This window comes from Platalea leucorodia, assembly GCF_965183815.1.
Source record: "Platalea leucorodia genome assembly, chromosome: 12".
In the NCBI taxonomy this organism is placed as follows: Eukaryota; Metazoa; Chordata; class Aves; order Pelecaniformes; family Threskiornithidae; genus Platalea; species Platalea leucorodia.
The window spans coordinates 6,614,148-6,634,029 of NC_138834.1; the positions used below are offsets into that span (position 1 = coordinate 6,614,148).

Below are 19,882 nucleotides of genomic sequence, written 5' to 3' on the forward strand. Positions count from 1 at the left end.
GGAGGGGGCTGGGGTCACGTGGCGCGGAGAGCGCGCCAGCGGCGGGCGGTGGCTGGGGTCACGTGGGGAGGGTGCGGCGCGTCGGGCGGGGGGGAGGTGCGGCGGCGGTCACGTGGTGCGGCGCGGCGGGGCGGCCCCAGGCCCCCTCCCCTCCCCCTCCCCTGTGAGAGGGGAGGGAGGGCAAAGATGGCGGCGGTGAGTTAGAAAGCGGCGGGCGGCGGGGCCAGCGGCGGAGACTTCCAGGACCGGCCGCGGGAGGACCGAGAGCGAGAGAGAGTGAGTCCCGCCTCGCCCCGTCGCTTGGCGGCGCGCCCGTTCGGCCGCCTCGGGCCGCTCCCTGCGCGGTGGGGCCGCCGCAGCGCCCCCGGGGGTCCCCTCCCCTCAGTGCCCCCCGCCGCCGCGCACCGGGCGGCGGGGCTGGCGGCGGCGGTGTCGGGGGGGGGCGTCTGGGGGGAGGCCGCCGCGCCGGCAGCGAGCTCCGCGTCTCCTTTCGCCCCCTCAGCCTGGGGCGGGCCGCGCGGCCGTCCCCGCCGGGGGTCCCCGCTGGGCCGGGGGCGGCGCGGCGTGCGGGGGAGGGCGCCGCGGCCTCGGCGGGGCCGCCGCTTCTCCGGGAGTCGGGCAAACTTTTGTGCCGGAGGGCGTGTGGGGGCGGAGGGGCCGCCTGGGCGGGCGGCGAAGCCCCCCGGCCCCGGGGAAGCGTTTGGGCAGCGGTTGGCGGAGCTGGCGGCGCGGGGGCGGCGGTGGGGCCGGCCTCCCTCTCCCCCCGCTCCCCGGCCGCCCTGCTCGGGCAAAATGGCATCGGGACGGCGGCAGCTCCCAGCCGGGTCCGCGCCGCCCGCCTTTGTGCGCTCTTTCCGCGGCTGGGTTGATTGTTAAGGTTTGAAGCGGAGCCGCTGTGGTGAAACGAGGCGGCGGTGCGGGGGGGGGGGGTGGGGGTGATTTACGGTGCTTGAGCGGCTCTGAAGGCTGCCGTGAGGCGCAGCCTCTCGCCCTTCCCCGGGGTCCCGGTGCCGTTCAAGGGATCTTTAAAGAGGTGAAGGTCTGAAAACAAAAAAAGTCGCGCATGGGACACAATTACGCAGCCAATTCTGGCCCAACCCGGAAGTTTATGTCGGGAACACGTGTTGGCGGGGACGGTGGCGAGGCCGGGAGCCGGGGACCCTCCCTCCCGCCGCCTCCCCCCGGGCCGAGCCCTCCCGGGGCCCCGCAGCCGCCCGGGAGCCGGCGGTGGGGCCGAACGCCGCGGCCACAGACCCGGCCTCAAAGTCCAGCGGCTCTTAACGAGCGCACCTCCAACAGAGGTTGCTAGGGTGAGTAATTGTTTAACATAAAAATGCCCCTACAGTCTGAAGGGGAAGAGGCCTTGTGGGTTTTTCTTCTATTTTTTTTCGGTTGTTTCATTATTATTTTTAGCTGGCCAGGTTCCACACTGCGTTTGAGGGTATAATTTAGAACTCTCGTACTTTCTTCCAGGTGCTTGTAAGCTGGTTTTAGATGTTTGATACCTGTTAGAGATGAGGCCGATCCTTTAAATGCTTAAAAAAAGGGTTGAATTGATGTATTAGATAACTTTAGATTGTGTCATTTGTTCATGCTAAAAATTTTTTTCTTTTTTTTTTTAACTTGCTCTAGAGTTAAGAATTAACTCAGTGGTAGACTGTTTGGCTTTAGAATACATAAGTTGTGTCTGGATTAAAATGATTTAAATACATAGATGAATGTCTTGCAAGCTTTTTTTTTTTTTGCCCTAAATTGAAAAACTCAAGTTGATGATGTAAAGCAAAGAATTTACTATGGCAAAAGTTGTGTCATAGCATGACATTTGGATTGTTTTTCTATATCTTCCTTATTGGCATGATATATTTGCATGCAATCTTAGTCTTTAAAAATAAAATGTGGGCAGTTTGTCTTGTTGTCCAGGCAAGTTCTTTGGTGTCAGAACTGGCTGATAGCTACACTGAAAGCCATTGAAGTAGGCAGCAGATAGGGTTAATGCATTTCTTGTGCCTTGAGATACACCTAGAACTGACTCCCAGGCCAAAACTAAGGAAGGGTTCAGTGCTCAGATACTGTCCTTATCTCTTCTGGGTTTTTACTTCTTAAAAACTTTCACTACTGGTTAAATTATCACCTCCAACCATTTAGTCTGAAAGCTGATTTCATGCCAGATCATTGCATTGTTTAGTCTCTTGAAGAACTTCTGAATTTCACATTTTTGGACTGTGCATCCTGACTACTATAAACTTGATAAAACAGTCATTAGAGAGGTTTGAGGTAGAGTTGAATCCCACAATATCCTGAACTGTACCTTGTGTCCTTACGAGCTTTGACTTTAGAGAGGTAACCAGTGTTTGAAAAACCGGTATGTTTTTTTACGGGATTGGAATTGTTTTCACGAAAATCAAAAGTTAACTTTGTACGTTTAAATGCAAGGTTAACTACTAGTCTTGAGGTTAAAGCATGTAAGGATGGGCGAGTTCAGTAATTAGCGTTTTACTCTTTGATTGGCTGGTGACTTGGAAAGGACCAGAAGGGATTGGGTTGGTTGGGTTTTTTCTTTTTTGTTGTTACCCAGGTTGCCTTCTGGAGCCAAAAGCCGTGAGGTGAGCAGAACCCATCTGGATATCCAGAGAATCCTGTTGTGTGGGACTGGGGGTTAGCAGCCCTTACAGCTCTGTTGTGAGAGGCTGCAAATGGAGATGTGAAATTTTTAGGTTGATAATAGCTCACAGTTTAGACAGCCAGAGAATGTGGGGGACATATCGCTCTTTTCTCTACAACTTCAGAATGCGTGTGATACTTTAGATGGCTTCCAGTGTACTTCAAGTGAGGTGCATTCCTCAGAAAGCCAGTTGGGAAAAATCCTTCCAATAAAAGGAGAATAAGAGTTGCTTAACTACATTAGTGTCCCAGGCCAAGCATTAAAACCTAAGTTTGCAGGTTGGGTGTGCCACAGGGGCCAGGTGTCCGACGGGCTTGGAAATAGCAGTGCCTAGTCGATTGTGATGTTTGATTTGGGCTAAGTTGTGATACTGTAGTTCACTATGATTTTTAAGTAAGTACTTTAGGTATACAGTGTTACAACGTGTAACTCACACACCTAAAAATGAAAAGCCTTTTCATTGTTTAGGATTCTACCATTATTTTTCTTAGGGGAAATAGAGAGCAGGTTGCTTGACATGTGTTTTAGAATCTTTCTTTTTTTTTTTTTTTTTTGTTTTGCTTCTTTGTACCAAAGCTAAAATGGAGGGAGGGAGAGAGCCAGGTTGGCATGGATACATGACATAATATTAAACACGGCATTCTGGTTTTGTGTCTTTAAATCAGAAATTATTTACATAATGTGCAGTGGTAGCAAAACTACCTTTTTATCAAAGTTTTAGGCTATATTCTTCAGCAGAAGAGGACATTACAAAAAATGTTTGGTGTGTTTTGATAGCCCTTCTTGAAATGGTAGCAGGTTATATCTTTTTTGTAATACAAAGAGAATAATTGAGATACTACTACTGTTGAAATTTTATAAATATATTTTTTTTAGTTTTATCTAACAGGTTGGTTCTTGTTCAGTGACATTGGACAGCCTGACTAAACATAGGCTACCTTATCTGCAGGATTCTGCATGCTCAGAACAGTTCTTTGACTGGTGAAATGCTTGGGGAACAGCTTGTAATATTCACAACTTTTTTATAAGTATTTTCTTTTGGAGATTTTTAAGATGTGGCAAACAGGTCCTTATATAGTATTGCCAAAGCTGAGCTGCAGAGCTTGATAAAGTCGCTTTCACTTATGTTAACTAAGGAGCCTCCTACCTTGTAAGATCATGGAGCTGTTTCAGCTTGATAATGTTTTAGGCTTGACTAGTGTATGTCACAAAAAATAAACTAAGCTATCACGATGTAGCTTTTCCTGTTTGGTTTTTTTTCCCCCCTCATTTAATTTCCTTACTAAATTAAAACTATATGGGGGGAAGGTGGAGGGAGGGCAGCAGTGGTGCTTGGAAGCTTTACAAAGCCTAAAATTGGTGCTAAGTATTCAGTGATTTTAATGTAAAAATTCTAGAAGTTCAGAATTCCTTTTGTTCCAGTTTCAAACAATGCAGCTTTATTCCTAGTGTACAGAAACAAAATAAGTGAAACTAGTCAAACTTTCATTGTCCAAACTGTCTGACAGACAAATAAACAATTGCTATTGTTTTACTTAGCTTTTTGCTGGATTGTTAGCAACTGCTGATTTTTAAGACTTAAAATTGGGGTTAGCATGCGAGAGGTGCAGCTGGGGGATCTCTTCTGTGAAAAGAGCTCTGATAAGAAAGGGGTGCTTCTAAACTGAAGATACTTACACTGGAATTGTAGGAATTGCTATACTGGTTTCTGTCACTAGTCATCTACTGAAAACTTAGAAGTAAGCAATTAAAGTATTACTGCTATGAATTTTTTTGTTTTTTTTTTTTTCTGAACTCGGTGAGACTGTCTTAAGACATCCAAGCCATCGTGTTTTTAAAGGTTAAAAATGTAGGGTTCAGTGTCATTGTGGATATGTTAAACTTGACTTGAAACAAACTTGATGGGTTGTGGCCCCATTTTAGGATGGTTGGGGAAGAGGTGGTTTTGTGTGGTGGCATGGCTTTTTCTAGCCTCGGTTTTGCTTTGAGTCTCAACTTCATAGAAAGGCCTTTCCTGCATATATTGCAAGAGTAGACTAGAAGTTATCTTGAGTATTTTTTTGTTCTGGTTTTCTTTTAAATAAACAGCCCCAAGCTTCTGGCTTTCCATGCCTCTATTCAGTATAGCTGCTTATCTCTCAACCAAGTTTTGGTCATACCTTCTTTTAGAGCTGGCGTGATCAAAACTACATGCAGACTAAATAATGACATAACTGACATTTTTTTCCTTTATACAATTAGATATTTTTGTTTTATTTGACCATGTTGAGCAAGGGTGTTGCACTATGTGGAAGAGTGCTTGTGCCTCTTTCCCAGATTGATACTGTAAAGTGTTTCAGAGCCGCTGGTTTGATGGGGTAACCTGTGTTAATTCCCCTTCTGTGGAGAAATTCACCTTGAGTGGCTGCTCTGAAGTTCCTGACACCAAAAGTACCGATAAGCTAAAACTTCATCTGCAGCTGTAAGCTTCTAAACTTAGATATAACGATTGCTGTTAGTATTTTAGTCTGATGAAAATTAAGGGTTTATCCTACCCAAATAATACATATATGTAGGCCCCTTTTTTGAGACGGAAGGCTTAATCCTTCTGAAAGGTAAAGCTAACTTAGTCTATTCTTATTCATTTTTCTTGACCCATTCAGGGTTCTAGGAGACAGACTAGTGGGAGGTGACATCCTTTGAAGTAGATGCCATGTTAATTAAATCTGCCAGATGTCTTTATTTCTTAATATCTTCTGTACCTGATAAACTGGCAGAATGTCCTGGTTTGTAGTTATCTGATCACCTCAAATGCCTTTTTTAAAAAAAAAAAAAAAAAGCAGAGTCTAGTTCTGACACAGAAAATGGTGTTTAATGGGATTGTGTGTTGTCAGTAGCAGTCCCACCAGTTAATGTTTGTTGCTTTGGTATTTTTTTGGGTAGTATGGTCTTTGATGCTTAAAAGTGCATCTTCCCCTTGTCACGGTACCTTGCATCCCCTACTTCAGTTGTGCCACCGTCTCGGTATTAATCCACTGAAAGGAGGTCTCTCCCTACTATTGGACAGACTAAAACTAGGAAGAATAAGAATTAAGTGCCCGAGGCTTTATTTATTACAAGAATTACCTGTTCTGCCAAATGTGCTAAGTAATGCGTGTGACCAACCGGCTGGATATGGCTCAGCTGCACCTGTAGAGAAGGATAAGCAAGTGAATGCTGTTGGAGTCTGTGAATGAGTGTATCTAAAATGCCGATAAATATTTTTGTTCTCTTACCTGCTTTAGAGTAGGTGTTTGGCTTTGTTAGTTTTTGATTCTTGTTACCAGTGGGCCTTACAGGGAGGTGTGGAGAATAAGTGAAATGAATTTCTACTTGGGGTGTATCTTAGAATATATAAGCAACAGCTCAAGTTACGCGGGCTCATTTAATTTTTGTCTTAGTACTAGGGCAAATGGGCTTCCTTCTTAAGGAAGCAAAACACATTGTCTTCCCTCTTCATCTTAAAACATAGAGAATTTGGCTTTTTTAATAACTTTTAAAACTGTCTAGAATAGCTTTTTGAAGTTAATTTTGCTTGTCCTACACATAAAGGAGTCTGTGACCTGATGTTAGTGTCCTATTTAATATGTCGTTAACATACTATAATAGTGGAATGCTTATTCTTTCCACTATGCAAAACAAAATTTCTCCAATGAATGAATTACTACCTAATGTAATGGCAAGCAAGAAATAAAAGCTTTCCTTATAAGCTTTTTATCGCTAACTTGTTGTTACAAGATAAACTAAATGAGTTTTAATTGTGCTTCCCTCGTGCAGTGTGCTTCACTGACAAAGACATATCATTAGCATAATACAGTCTCACCATTTCTGCCTCTTGGTATTTCTTGTAAGGCTTAAAAATGTAGTGCGATGCAGACCAGAAAAGGCATCTTTTTTCCTTTTAAGTTTATAGGTATGATAACGTTTTGTGTAGTAAACTGTTTCATTCTTCCTGCTTCCAAATGTGGTGGGTATATTGAAAAGACTTTTTAAAAAACAAAATAGAGGAAAAATCTACAAATGAACAAAAGAGCCAGAGCAAATCTAGAAAGTGAAACTCAGTGTGGATGAGAGACTGCATTGTGTATGCCTTTAAATCCAGGAAAGGGAACTTTAAATGTGACTGTGTATGCATGCACAAAATAAATCAAAATTAAATGTAACTTGTATTTATGGTTCTGATTTTTTAGAGATGGTGGAGCCAGGACAAGATCTGTTGCTTGCTGCTTTGAGTGAGAGTGGAATCAGTCCCAATGATCTATTTGATATTGACTCGCCGGATGTGGTTCTTGCAAGTCCAGCACCAACTCCAGCTGTTCAGCAGGTTAAAACAAGAACATAGTTGTTTGCTAGAGGACATAAGAGCTTCTACTTGATGTATTGGGGAGGGGGGCGTGGTGTCCATAGCAAATGGTTAAAGAATGTGGAGTTTTCATAAATGTCTTGCTTCATAGTACTGAGATTAGAAAATGACTTGCTAATTAATTGTAAACTTCTATACAAAAAAGAAACCTGAAATACACTGTTGAGGTTAGTATAAACATAAATATACTTAACTTCTGGATGTTAAATGGGGGCATGCTGTCATGTATCCATGGAGAACTCCAATATCACTGGAGTCTAGCTGCTCGCCTATAAAATGTGCAAAAAGCGTAATGTAATATGGTGTTTAAGCTCCATGACAGCATTCAATCTGCAAGAACATAACCATTTCAGATACAGACTGGGAACAGTAGTATGTTGAACAGTGACATCACGTTTTCACCGCAGTTAACTAAGAAGGTGTTGTATGTTTAACTTTGAAATCAACCACTTGAGGATCTTTGTTTTCAGTGAAGCCTTTGTTAATGAGCACAGTTAAGGACTTCCCCATTCAATTCCATTTTGTGGGTGGATATTTAGTCTTAAGGTTTTTTCCCTGTTAACGTGAGTGTTTCCTGATGCTTGCTTGCTTTCTTCTGCAGTCAGTGCCACTTAGTGCATTAGAACTAGGCTTGGAGACTGAGGCCACAGCTGCTGTGAAACAAGAACCAGAGACTGTATCAACTCCAGCCTTATTAAATGTTCGGGTAAGAACTGGTACCGCAGGATTTTGTATGTGTATATGTGGTGGGTTAATCTTGGCTGGACACCAGGTGCCCACTAAGCCGCTCTGTCGCTCCCCCTCCTCAACTGGATGGGGGGGAGGAAAAAAAATAGGACAAAAGGGTCGTGGGTCGAGGTAAGGACAGGGAGATCAGCACTTACTGTCACAGGCAAAACAAACTCAACTTGGGGAAAGTTAACTATTGCCAGTTAACAGTGGAGTAGGATAATGAGAAATAAGAACAAATCTAAAAACACCTTCCCCCCACCCCTACCTTCTTCCTGGGTTCAGCTTCACTCCCAGCATCATCACATCACGCTCTTCCCCTGCTCCAGCAGCTCCTTCACAAACTTTTCCAACCTGGGTCCTTCCCATGGGCTGCAGTTCTTCATGAGCTGCTCCAGCGTGGGTCCCCCGCATGGCCACAGGTCCTGCCAGAAAACATGTTCCAGCGTGGGCTCCTCTCTGTGGGGTCACAGTGTCCTCCAGGCATGGGGTCCTCCACAGGCGCAGGTGGATCTCTGCTCCACCATGGACCTCCATGGGCTGCAGGGGCACAGCCTGCCTCACCATGGTCTTCACCATGGGGAATCTCTGCTCCGGTGCCTGGAGCACCTCCTCCCCCTCCTTCTTCACTGACCTTGGTGTCTGCAGAGTTGTTCCTCTCACATATTCTCACTCCTGTCTCCCAGTTGCTGATTGTGCAGCAGTTTTTACCCCTTCTTAAATATGTTATCACAGAGGCGCTACCAACATCACCGACAGGCTCAGCCTTGGCCAGCGGCGGGTCCTTCTTGTAGCTGGGTGGAACTGGCTGCATCGGATGTGGGGGAAGCTTCTGGCGTCTTCTCACAGACGCCACCCCTGTAGCTCCCCCGATACCAAAACCTTGCCACGTAAACCCAATACAGTATATTAGTAAAATGAAACAAAAGAGGTGGGACTGTAAAATGCCAGTTGGCCATCATCTCAGTCCTACTAGTACTGAGATTGTGAAAGCTTATTGTACCCGTGGGTTGATATGATTTCTATGACAAGGAGCACAGGGGAGGACAAAGCAGTACTCAGAACAACATTTTGAGGTGTCCCGTGTGCCTTTTACTTCCTCTGCATGCAAATTGTGGGGATAGGGAGGTTGTGTGAACTTGTCTCCTGTACCCGAACTGCGTACCACCTTTTCCAGCTGCAGATAATTCTGAGCACCATAGTCTGGTGGTTGCACCTGAAATGAGAATATAAAAAGTGGATCTGGAGGAAGGTGGATGTAGTGCAGGGTGTCTGAAAAAGGCTGCACGTATACTTTTAAGTAATCTAAGCTATTTACTCTGACAATTGTGCAGCTAGTTTATATATTGGAAATTCTCTTCAGCTCAGGGTTCCTCTACCTGTAGTAGTCATGTTTTGTGCCTAGGTGATGAATCCTTTGTCCTACTTTTTTATTTCCTTTCCCTTACCTTAAATTAAAATTTAAAAATACCATTCAAAAATACGTATGGCAATATATTGATTAATAGACCCTTCTTGCTCAGGCTGTTGCACCACAAGATAATTACTCCAGCATCTTCAGCATGTTATGGGAAGACATTACAAGAGTCTCTTAGAAACTGGTGACTCCTATGCTCTAGATGAAAGGCTAATAAAGTCTGCCTTTTTTTTCACTGTCTTCTGAAAATTTCCCTGGTTCTTTGTTGCTAGCAACCACCATCCACCACAACCTTTGTGCTGAATCAAATAAATCAGCTTCCAACTTTGGGGACTACAATAGTGATGACAAAAACGACACCTGTTACAACTACGAGGCAGACTATCACTGTAGCAAAAATCATTCAGACCAGCACAACTACTCGACCTTCGGTTGCAGCACCAGCAGTACGCAATGCCTTGACCACTACACCTTCAAAGGACCAGATTCAGCTGAAAGATCTGCTAAAGAATAATAGTCTTAATGAACTCATGAAATTGAAGCCACCTCCTAATATTGCCCAACCAGTAGCAACAGCAGCAAGTGAGTTTTTTTCTTCCTTCATAATTACAGTATTTTAGACAAATAGTGAAGTAATATAATGTGAAGATCTTTGCACAGCTTGTATTTTCATTGATTAGTGGAATATCACAGTAAAATGAAATGGTCCAGAAAACCTGATAAATTCTATTCTAACTTTAATGGTGTTAGAATTCAGGGTGAAGTAATACAAAATAACAGGCTTTAAAAAAAATTTAAGCTCTTGATTTACTGCAAGGAATGAGGAAAATTACATTTTTAGATTGCAGCTGACAGATTGGTAAAATTAATTCGTGAACATTACTGAAGTTGATTTAGCTATCTTATTTGAGCATACATCAGTTTCTGTTCTACAGTATTCTTGCTGTGGAACTATGACAAATGAGTACTTCTTTTCTGGCATCTTCCAAACTAGATTTGTAGTACGTGCTAGTACTCCTGTGATAGGGTGTTTTTGTAAAGCATCTCCTGTGAAAGAAAATCTCTGTCCCTGTGTGTTTCATGGAAGGCATCAGCTCTATTGTTTAAAAACTTAAGTCTTAAAAACTTAAACTTGCTGTTTGTTTCTGTGTTACTTCTTAAATGTGGTGTTAACTGAAATGCTACAAGTATTTTGTTACCATACTCCAAATCTTCATTTTGTGACTTCTTTCGTAATCTTCCCTTGTATGTTATTTCTAATATGCAGTCAGCTTAATATAAGGGAAAAGCTGCATGTGTGTGTATTTTTATGATTTAATTCTTTCAAGTTATTCTGGTTTTAGCATGAAGTTAAGATCAGACTAGTTGAGTTTGAAAATATCACTATTGCTGCTTTTTCTGAAAGGTAGGCAGGCTTTTTCTGGATTACTATATTTTCATTGTCTCTGAAATAAGATTTACTGATTTTATAGGCGGGGTTGGAAATAACCTATTTTTTCATATGCAGATAGAGTGCGCAATAAATGAAGCTGTCAGGACTGAACCAGAAAGAAGAATGTGCCTCCTTCTTTCATTGCTTTCTGTTATGGAGTGGTTGACAAAAATTGAAGTTGAGACACCAGTTGAAGTTGGGGCAGGGGGTAAAGGAGTGAGGAAGAGGAGGGGGGAGAAGGTTTTCTAGGACTGGCTTATCCCCTTTGTGCTAAATGAAAACTCACAAGCACATAAGTGATAGGTAACATCAATACACAATAGCTGTTGTAGAGGCACAGCTGCAGAAAATAGTTGAATCTGTAGCTCCTGTATTAAGTGAAAAGGAGACATACAACTTCTAGAACTGCATTTCTAATCTTATTTGTGTGCTTGTCTTTCCAGATCTTTCTTTGTGCTTATAAAAAAAGCTGACAAATACTTGTAGAAAATTCAAGGGCAGAGAAGCTCTTGGAAGGAAACGTGGTCTTTTCATATAATTCAGGCAGCAGGAGTTCTAGATTGGAAAATACTAAAAAGTTAAATTATGCAACCTCTTGGAGGAAAACTTTATTTGTGCAATTGTCTTAATTGTTTTTTAGGGGCAATTATGCTGAATTTATTACATGCATTGACTGTCAATGTGATGGAAGCTTGACAGCTGCTTTCAATGTTTTACATCTATCCTTGTGTTAATTTTTTTTAGTTCTGTACTTAGCCTTATTGGCAGTTGCTTCCAAATGTGGCCGAGGACAGGCAAGTTAATAAATCGTCCTCTTGAAGGATTCTGTTATAAACTTTAAACAATTGGGTCCAAAGTGTTGACTTCTTGTTTTACAGAAATAATTGTAGTTTCTCCTAAGGTGGTAAATGCCACCAGGCCAGGTAAGTTCATTTCTGTTGAAACACTGGGCTTTCTGGTTTGTTGTTAAACTTCAAAGACTCACAAGATGGAGTATTTCTAAATGAGATGTATATGTTTGGTGAAGGTCCAAAATATATATTTTTTTAAATACTGAAACTAATGCACAGCTGTGTCAGATGGAGTGGTATTGAATGGGAAACTTCTTCAGTCAGAGAAGTAACAGGATTTAACTCCTTGCTCAGAGACTTTTTAATTTGGACAAAAAATCTTGATCGTGTTCTTGAAGCATCAGTCTGCTACTGGACATTTTAAGCTTCTCTTCTAGTTCATTAATAGAGAAGGATGTTAATTTCTTCTAGTTCATTAATAGAGAAGGATGTTAATTTGAGTCGATATTTGGAGGGAATTCCTGTAAAAACACAGCTTTTCTTTTGTAGCCGATCTAAGCAATGGTGCAGTGAAGAAGGAGGCTTCCACAAAAGAGGTAGCAAGAATATGGATAAATGATATTAAAATGAGAAGTTTTTCACCTACTATGGTAAGTAGAACAAATGGTTAATTTGCCAAATGAATGTATATTTTATTGGCCACAACCACCTGTGACTAGTTTCAGTAGCTACTAATATGTCTTTTGTGTGGTAGAATTATCGAGTGCATCTGTTTTTTCAAAAGGTTTGTTTCTCCACTAGATGAATACTTGCTTAGATGACTAAAAGTAATAGCTGTGTGGAGCAGACTACCTATACAGTAAATGACAATTTCAAGAAATTACTGTCCTTAACAGAACTTCACTGTGTGGACAAAGAAGAGTGTGCTCCAGTTAAAGCTGATAAGCATATCACTTGTTCTATGTTTTAAGACACTTTCTTTTAAAATGTCCCCGTTTGTATAACTAGCAACAAGGAAAATAGAAGACTTTCTCTAGCATGGCTGACCTTCTGGGCAGTTTGATATAAGATGTAAATTGAGTATCATTCAATTGTCTAAATGTAATAAAAATACATTCTGGTGCTATAAACACTTGAGTTTCAGCTTCTTTGCTGATAGCTAGAATCAGGCTGAAGTTTGTGATGAACAGTGCTCCTTAGTGACTGGCATACAGAAGGATTTTCAGATTACTTTTTTATATTAAACATTGAGTTAGTAATTGTGGAAGATTTTTGATTCGTCATCTAGCAAGTACTTTAAGAATATTCATATATTTACATGGATCAAGATCACAGTAAAAAATGGCTAACTGTCAGGTTTCAGAGAATACTGGATAGAGAACTGTGACTATTACAGCTATTCCCCGAAGTTGTGAATTTACGTAATGAATGTGAAACTGCAGGAGACTTCATGGGAGTACTTGAAAGTTAGGTTTTGGCTGTTAACTAGCTGTTGTGTTTTCAAGGCAGTTTAAGTCATAGTTTGGATTTAAAATGCTGTAAGAAGTGTTTCTTTTTTAATTCTGCTTATGTGAGTTTGGAGTACTTCAGTTTTCTTGCAGAGGAAGTTCCCCGACTTTGTGTCTTTGAAAGGTTGTTCAGAGTGTAAGAAATCTACATTTCCATCTATACTTTTCCCAGCTGCTCACTGGTTCATCCAGTACATGTGTTAAAACATTCAAGTGCAAGTTTGTGCTCATTTCATTTCCCATGTTAATTTCCAGGGCACAGAGTATTAACAACATGCTGTTTGACTAACGCAGGTGTTTCTCTATTCTAGAAAGTGCCAGCAGTAAAAGAAGAGGAGGAACCTGAGGAAGAAGATGAAGAAGAAATGGGCCATGCAGAAACTTACGCTGAGTACATGCCAATAAAATGTATGACCTAAAGTTTTGTTACGTCAATAGGCTGAAATGTTTTGAATGCTAATTTATTTACTTTTCTGTAGTTACTAACACCAAAACCAGATAGGTTACTATCTGAATCAAGTAAAAAGGACCTGAATTTGCGGTGCGTTTTCCTAGGACATTTTTCTCTTCTATAGCGCTTAGTTTTGCAAGGTACGCAGATTTTTTTAATAGAAGAGGAATTCTTTAGTGTATCTTTGAGCAGTACTTGGTTCAATCAATCCTATTTCTGAAACAAGACCAGGCTTTTTTTACCTGTGTTAAGATGCTTTGTGCCTCAGCAGAGGAAATTTTGTAAAAGGGTTAAGTGCTCACTGCTATACTTAAGAATGTAGTTTGAGTCTTTTGGTGTGAAATTACCCGAAGCACATTCTTCCTGCGTTGTTCCTGACTGGCTTCTTAGAGCTGCTTTTAAAAAAAAAAAAAAGAAAAAGGTGAATCTCTTACTGCTGTTAATTGCCATCCTCTCTTTTTCTCCTTTCCCTTCTTTATTGTAATCAGTGACGAAAAGCTGTTACCTTGTTTTCTGGGTACATTGCTGACCTGCTGCAAAACAAGGCCAAAAGTTTTGCATGGAGTTTGTAGCTAAATGGTTAATTTTTGTTGTCACTGATGAGATCTGTCAGCAATTAAACCATGTCTGTTCTAAATCTTTTCTCCTCTCATACTGCTTAAAAACAGCACTATATAAATAGTGAGAAGAATGTTGCTTTTGTGATTCTGGCATCTTGAGGCCGCCTCTGGCCTTTTGGGAAGGCAAGGTTCAGACCAGTTTTTCTCAAACATGTCAAGTACACAAATATTTTCATTTTCTATGAACTGAATTTTATCTAATCTCATAAAAACTGGGGCAAGGTGGTGAGAAGAGAAACAAAGTTAAGATTAGTTATATAAATTCAGGTTAATGTATTCCTTTGTATGCAATGCAGTTTGTTTAACACTTGATGTACTGTTGCAATGAAACATGGTTGTTCTTGAGTTCAGCCTTTACAATGGACAGTAGTAATCTGTTTTGGTAAATATAAAACCTGTGCTGCAGCAACAGAACTCTGTACTATGTTTTCATCTTCTCCCTTCTTCCCCCTCCCTTTTCAACCAGTAAAAATTGGTCTACGTCATCCTGACCCAGTAGTGGAAACCAGCTCATTATCCAGTGTAACTCCTCCTGATGTGTGGTACCAGACATCAATATCAGAAGAAACAATTGATAGTGGCTGGTTGTCAGCTTTGCAACTTGAAGCAATCACTTACGCAGCCCAGGTATGCTGGACATTAGCACAGCTTAAAAGCTAACGTAGAATTTAAGAAGAAAAAACCGCTGTCTGACAAGCGCAGCGATGTCAGTTTTACAAGGAGGTAAAATAATAAGAGCTTAAAGGTTTGAGTTGCATTAGAAGGTGGCAGGTGAGCTTCAGCTCAGATAAATGTGAGGTAATATACCCAGGAAAGCTTTGTCTAAACCAGTTCTGTGATGCTGATCTCAAACTGTCTTAAAACTCAGGAAGGACATCTTAGTCATTATTTTTATTTCTCTGAAATAACTTAATGGCTGCAGTAGCAGCAGGCTAAGAAAGCCAACACTGTTTGGCATCGTTGGGAAGGGTATAGAGAACAAAGACTGGGTGTTATTTTGCTGCTGTATTAAACTTCAGTGGCCCCACGTGAGATGTTGTGCCAGGCAGGAAGGTAGTGAAGTTAGAGGACGACTAAAATGGTCACAGGAGGAGAGAAGATGCCTCATAAAAAGAGACTACCAAAGCTGGGACACCTCAGGCTGGAGCGGAGAAAAACGAAGGGGAATGAAATCAAGGTTTACATAATCAAGAAGGCAGAGGAATCCCACAAAACAAGAACAAAGCAGAACTTGGTGAAACCGGTAGGAGATTGGTTTAAAATGGGTAGAAGGATACTTCTTTACACAGGCAGTGGATGTGTGGGTCTTGGTGCCGCAAAAGGCTGTGGAGGTGCATACCAGCGGGTTAAGAAAAGCAGCCGGTCTCCTAGTAGGCATTAAAAGAATTGGACAGATATGTACAGCAATTCTAGGTGCTGAGGGAAGAAGGGGGAGAACAGATTCCATAAAGCCGTTAGGCTCACATCCTCTCCCTAAATAAAATCCCCTCTTCCTGCTGTCAGGAGGCTGCTTAGCTGGGTGAACCACTGGTGTCACCCAAGAGGATGTTTCTTATGTTTGCTCGTTTCTGACAACCCACAGCGATGCGTTCTGGAGAATGGGTACAAGGTTTTTTTGTTCTTTCTCCTACAGCAACATGAAACATTCCTGCCCAATGGAGACCGAGCTGGATTCTTGATAGGTGACGGTGCTGGTGTAGGAAAAGGAAGGACCATAGCTGGAATAATCTATGAAAATTACTTGCTAGGCAGAAAAAGAGCAGTCTGGTAAGTGTGTCAGAATTTGTTAGAGCAGACACTGTAGTGACTATAGTACTTGAATTCAGTGTAATCTGTCTTCTGACAAATGTTCTACCAACTGTTTTTTGAGCTTCTGCTGTAACTTACAGAATATGCTTTGTTCTGTATCTTCAGGTTTAGCGTGTCAAATGATCTGAAATACGATGCTGAAAGAGATTTGAGAGATATTGGAGCAAAAAACATATTGGTTCATTCATTAAACAAGGTGTGGAAACTTTTTACTATGTACAGTTGAGGCAAAACTTTAGGTACGCTTGTGTGACAAGTTGTGCATGTTGACTGTTTTAAGAGTAAGAATGTACTAATTTCAATAAATTTGCTGTCTAGGTCTTGCTTGACAGGCCTTAATCTTACAAAGAACCACACAGTACTTTAACTTAATCATGTAAATAGGCCCCTTGTAGGATTAAGTCTTAGCATGTGATTTTTTTTTTTAAATGTTACTCTTCAAGCCACTACTGACACTACTAGTAGAGTATTTTCTAGAAGTTGAAATATTCTTTAAATCTCTTAGACTTTATAGCATTTGAATTTTTTCCTTTCTATCTCCCAGCGCACGTTTTCTATGTAATACATTTTCTATGTAATACTTGAATAATAGACTTCCTCAGTAATTTATTAAAGCAGCAGTAGCTTGTGCAGTTCTTTTTGGAGGCTGTGCCTCTGCTGAGGGTTAGCCACTTGCATAAATTGTGAAGTGTGATTACTGGTTGAATTCACTGAACTTGAAGTTTGTTTTGAGTTAGTATTTTTGCTTTGTGAAGTCTTAATTTCTAAAATACAGCAAAGCTTTAGAAACTGTCATTTATGGTAGCAGCTGTAAATACACTTGACCTATTAGCTCTAAGGGACGTATTGAAACTAAAATGTTAATTGTATTTAAGTGAAGGAAACCATGTAGTCAAAGAACATGGCTGTTAATCTTTTGAGGCCTCAGATCTAGTCTTCCTTAAGTATATATTTAAGTAAGGCCGTGTATAACCCCTTAACCACATTACCATATGCCAGCTATGCCCTAATCATGACGTAGGGATACAGGTGGTTCAAAGTGTACACCCCTTAAGGTTAAGACCACCAGCATGCCTTAATCATACGGTAGGTGGGTTTGAGGAGCGAACTCTTTAGAATAATTTCTGTCATTTTTATCTTTTTATCGCAGTTCAAGTATGGGAAGATTTCTTCCAAACATAATGGAAGTGTGAAGAAAGGTGTCATCTTTGCTACCTATTCTTCTCTTATTGGTGAAAGTCAGTCTGGTGGGAAATACAAAACCAGATTAAAGCAGCTTCTTCACTGGTGTGGCGAAGACTTTGACGGAGTTGTATCCTTTATCTGGAGTTCAGTTGATTGTAACCAAATTGCTATTTAAGCTTACATCTTTAAAGACAATCTTGTATTTCTATTTGTTGGTATTTTTAGGTATTGTTCTTTATTCGTGACAGTAATTGATTGTGTGCGTGCTCTGACATTAGACTTAGTTTTACAAACTTCATGTCAAATCCATTACCGTCATATTGTTGCCACACAACTCTGGTACAAGAGCGAAGCTCCTGGTTTTTCTATAACAAACACATAAAATTAAAAGATGATGTTTTAAGAACCTTAAATTTACACTGAAATTTTCTCCAGTGAATTCTTAAAAACATTTTTTAGTATCAACAGCATTTGAAAGAACTCAAGTGTCGATAATTGTGCTCTTAAATACTTACTAGCTAAATATTTTTCCTAAAGTTTTTAGTGAAAAATGACTAGTGTCTTTTTGAGCTTAGAATTTACCGCTGCCACCTATGGTAATTAGCAGATTTTATTGTCTTTTGTTTTAGATCCCCATTCTAAACATGAGTGTGACAAAGTTTTTTTTCCTTAATTATGGTTCAGATTGTATTTGATGAGTGTCATAAAGCTAAGAATCTGTGTCCTGTTGGTTCGTCAAAACCAACAAAAACAGGTCTGGCTGTATTGGAACTTCAAAATAAACTTCCAAAGGCCAGGGTTGTTTATGCTAGTGCCACAGGTATGTGCTATTTGGTTTGCATTAAATGTCTCTATGTTTTTACTGGCACTGGTACAGTGTGTGTTCTTCTCCTAGGTGCATCTGAGCCAAGAAATATGGCATATATGAACCGTCTTGGAATATGGGGTGAAGGAACTCCATTTAGGGAATTCAGCGATTTCATTCAGGCTGTTGAAAGAAGGTGATGTTTTGAAGAGCTATGGCAAGAATGTGTATGGTTGTGGTTGACTGTGCTTTCTAGTTCTGTTGTCTTCACTCACTCATAGTCCTCTGCAAACTTGTCCTGTCACGCTAAGAACTTTCTGACTCTAGCTTCTAAATCTAGCAGAAATGTAATGTCTTACATGGTAAAAAATGGGGCATTTCCCTCTCTCACAGGAAATTTTGAGAGCTTTAGAAGCTTGCTGGGAAAATAGCCCTCTTAAAATGTGGGTGTTATGAAATGAAAATATTTTGTTGCTTATCATGAAAACACACTGTACGTACTGAGTATGCTCAGTATGGTTGATGTCTCACTATGTGCAGAAGCCCTCTAACGTTTATGCATTCAGCTTAGGCAGTTTTACAGGAAGAAGTCTTGTTCTTATGCTTTCTGGCATAAGAACCCAGTTCAGAAAAATTATGCATGCTGTTGCAAGATACTTTGTATTTCAGAACTTATTAAAAAAACTAAATGTCAGTGGAAAATGCAACTGCTACATTCTTTGGTAGGTGAGCATCTTAATATATTACATTTTGCCTACTTAAAGAATTTTGAACGCTTTAGAATGCTCCAGTAGGGCTTACTATGCATCTTCTTGCATACCATCTACATGATGCATGATTTTTCTAGACTGTGCAAGTGTAGTCTCCGCTTCATTGCCGAGTACGTATCAATTAAGCAATAATGAAATCACAGGCCCAAGCTTGTGAGTAGGTTAGCTTTGCAGTTGACTTCTGTGCTCTCAAGGTATTGCTAAAGGTGTGTTGCTCTTAAAAAGAACTTAAGTTACCTACTAGTTTAATTATTTTCATATCAGCATAAATCTGAATAGCTTTATACAGTTTGTATTCATTATTTTAAATCTTCAGCGGAGTTTATAAAATTGCAATGCAAGATTTTGTTATATATTTGGACCAACTTCATTATCCAATTACAGTTTGTAAGGTACTGTTTCCTAATGCAAGCTAGGTCATTCGGGAAGAAGTAACTATTTGAGTGTTTATACCTCTTGGGATACATTTAATACTCATGAGGCAGGGGTATAGTTTTATGTGAAGGCTAAATTTCAAGACCCCCTGATTGGATGTGTTTAACCAAACAGTACTGATGATTTTGAAAACATATTCCTTCATGTTTGTAAGTATGCTATTTTCTTCTAAAGCACTTGAGGTTTTTTTTTAACAAATCCTTTCTCTTGAAAATTCTAATATTGACTTAATTTGTTCCTTTATTTTAGAGGTGTTGGTGCCATGGAAATAGTTGCTATGGATATGAAGCTGAGAGGAATGTACATAGCAAGGCAGCTGAGTTTTTCAGGTGTAACTTTCAAAATTGATGAAGTTCTGCTTTCACAGGAATATGTTAAAATGTACAATAAATCTGTGAAACTGGTAAGAACGCCTTTTTAAATTTGTTTCCTGTATTGAGTTCTGAGAGGTTGAAGTTACTCAGTTTAAACTTGAATGTTTCTGAAATCGCATGTGGTACCGTTGCCTGTTGAGAGACAGGAATGGCATCTTCTCGTCTCATCTTAGTGTAAAGATTTCTCCATTTAAGACTTGGCAAAAGCTGTTAATTCTTGTTCCGAGTCATAAAAGCTGCAGTTTTGGGTGCCTCTTCCAGCATCTCTCAGATCCGCTGCCTTCTAGCAGTGCTTCAGAGACCTTGGTCATTGTTGCCCAAGATGAAGCTGTTCACCTGTTGGTCATATTTTTGTGCTCCAGTCCTCCCCCTTTAGGCAACTGAGCTGAGAACAAGCTGCAAAACATTAGACAGGCTGCATGCCCTTCTTCATTGAAGGGTATAGTGGAGTGGCGCTTGTAGTTAAACAGCACAGGGTGATAGTTTTACTGATGTGGCAGAGCGGATCCAAAG

General features: G+C 40.8%; 1 protein-coding gene across 3 annotated transcripts in view; it reads left to right on the forward strand.

The window, feature by feature from the left end:
- The first annotated feature begins 122 nt into the window (after positions 1-122).
- SBNO1 (strawberry notch homolog 1) overlaps positions 123-19,882 on the forward strand; it is a 37,892-nt gene continuing 18,132 nt past the window's right edge. For 2 of the 3 annotated variants that reach the window (XM_082325149.1, XM_082325151.1), the window contains exons 1-13: positions 123-276; positions 6,871-7,004; positions 7,645-7,749; positions 9,462-9,771; positions 11,962-12,062; positions 13,232-13,328; positions 14,458-14,618; positions 15,625-15,758; positions 15,906-15,996; positions 16,951-17,112; positions 17,670-17,805; positions 17,881-17,986; positions 19,245-19,398. In XM_082325149.1, coding sequence (XP_082181275.1) covers positions 6,873-7,004; positions 7,645-7,749; positions 9,462-9,771; positions 11,962-12,062; positions 13,232-13,328; positions 14,458-14,618; positions 15,625-15,758; positions 15,906-15,996; positions 16,951-17,112; positions 17,670-17,805; positions 17,881-17,986; positions 19,245-19,398 — 1,689 coding nt within the window. In that variant the 5' untranslated portion in view covers positions 123-276; positions 6,871-6,872. Of the gene's footprint in view, positions 277-945; positions 1,311-6,870; positions 7,005-7,644; positions 7,750-9,461; positions 9,772-11,961; positions 12,063-13,231; positions 13,329-14,457; positions 14,619-15,624; positions 15,759-15,905; positions 15,997-16,950; positions 17,113-17,669; positions 17,806-17,880; positions 17,987-19,244; positions 19,399-19,882 lie in introns of those variants that run through there. The other variant, XM_082325150.1, reaches the window with a different exon arrangement.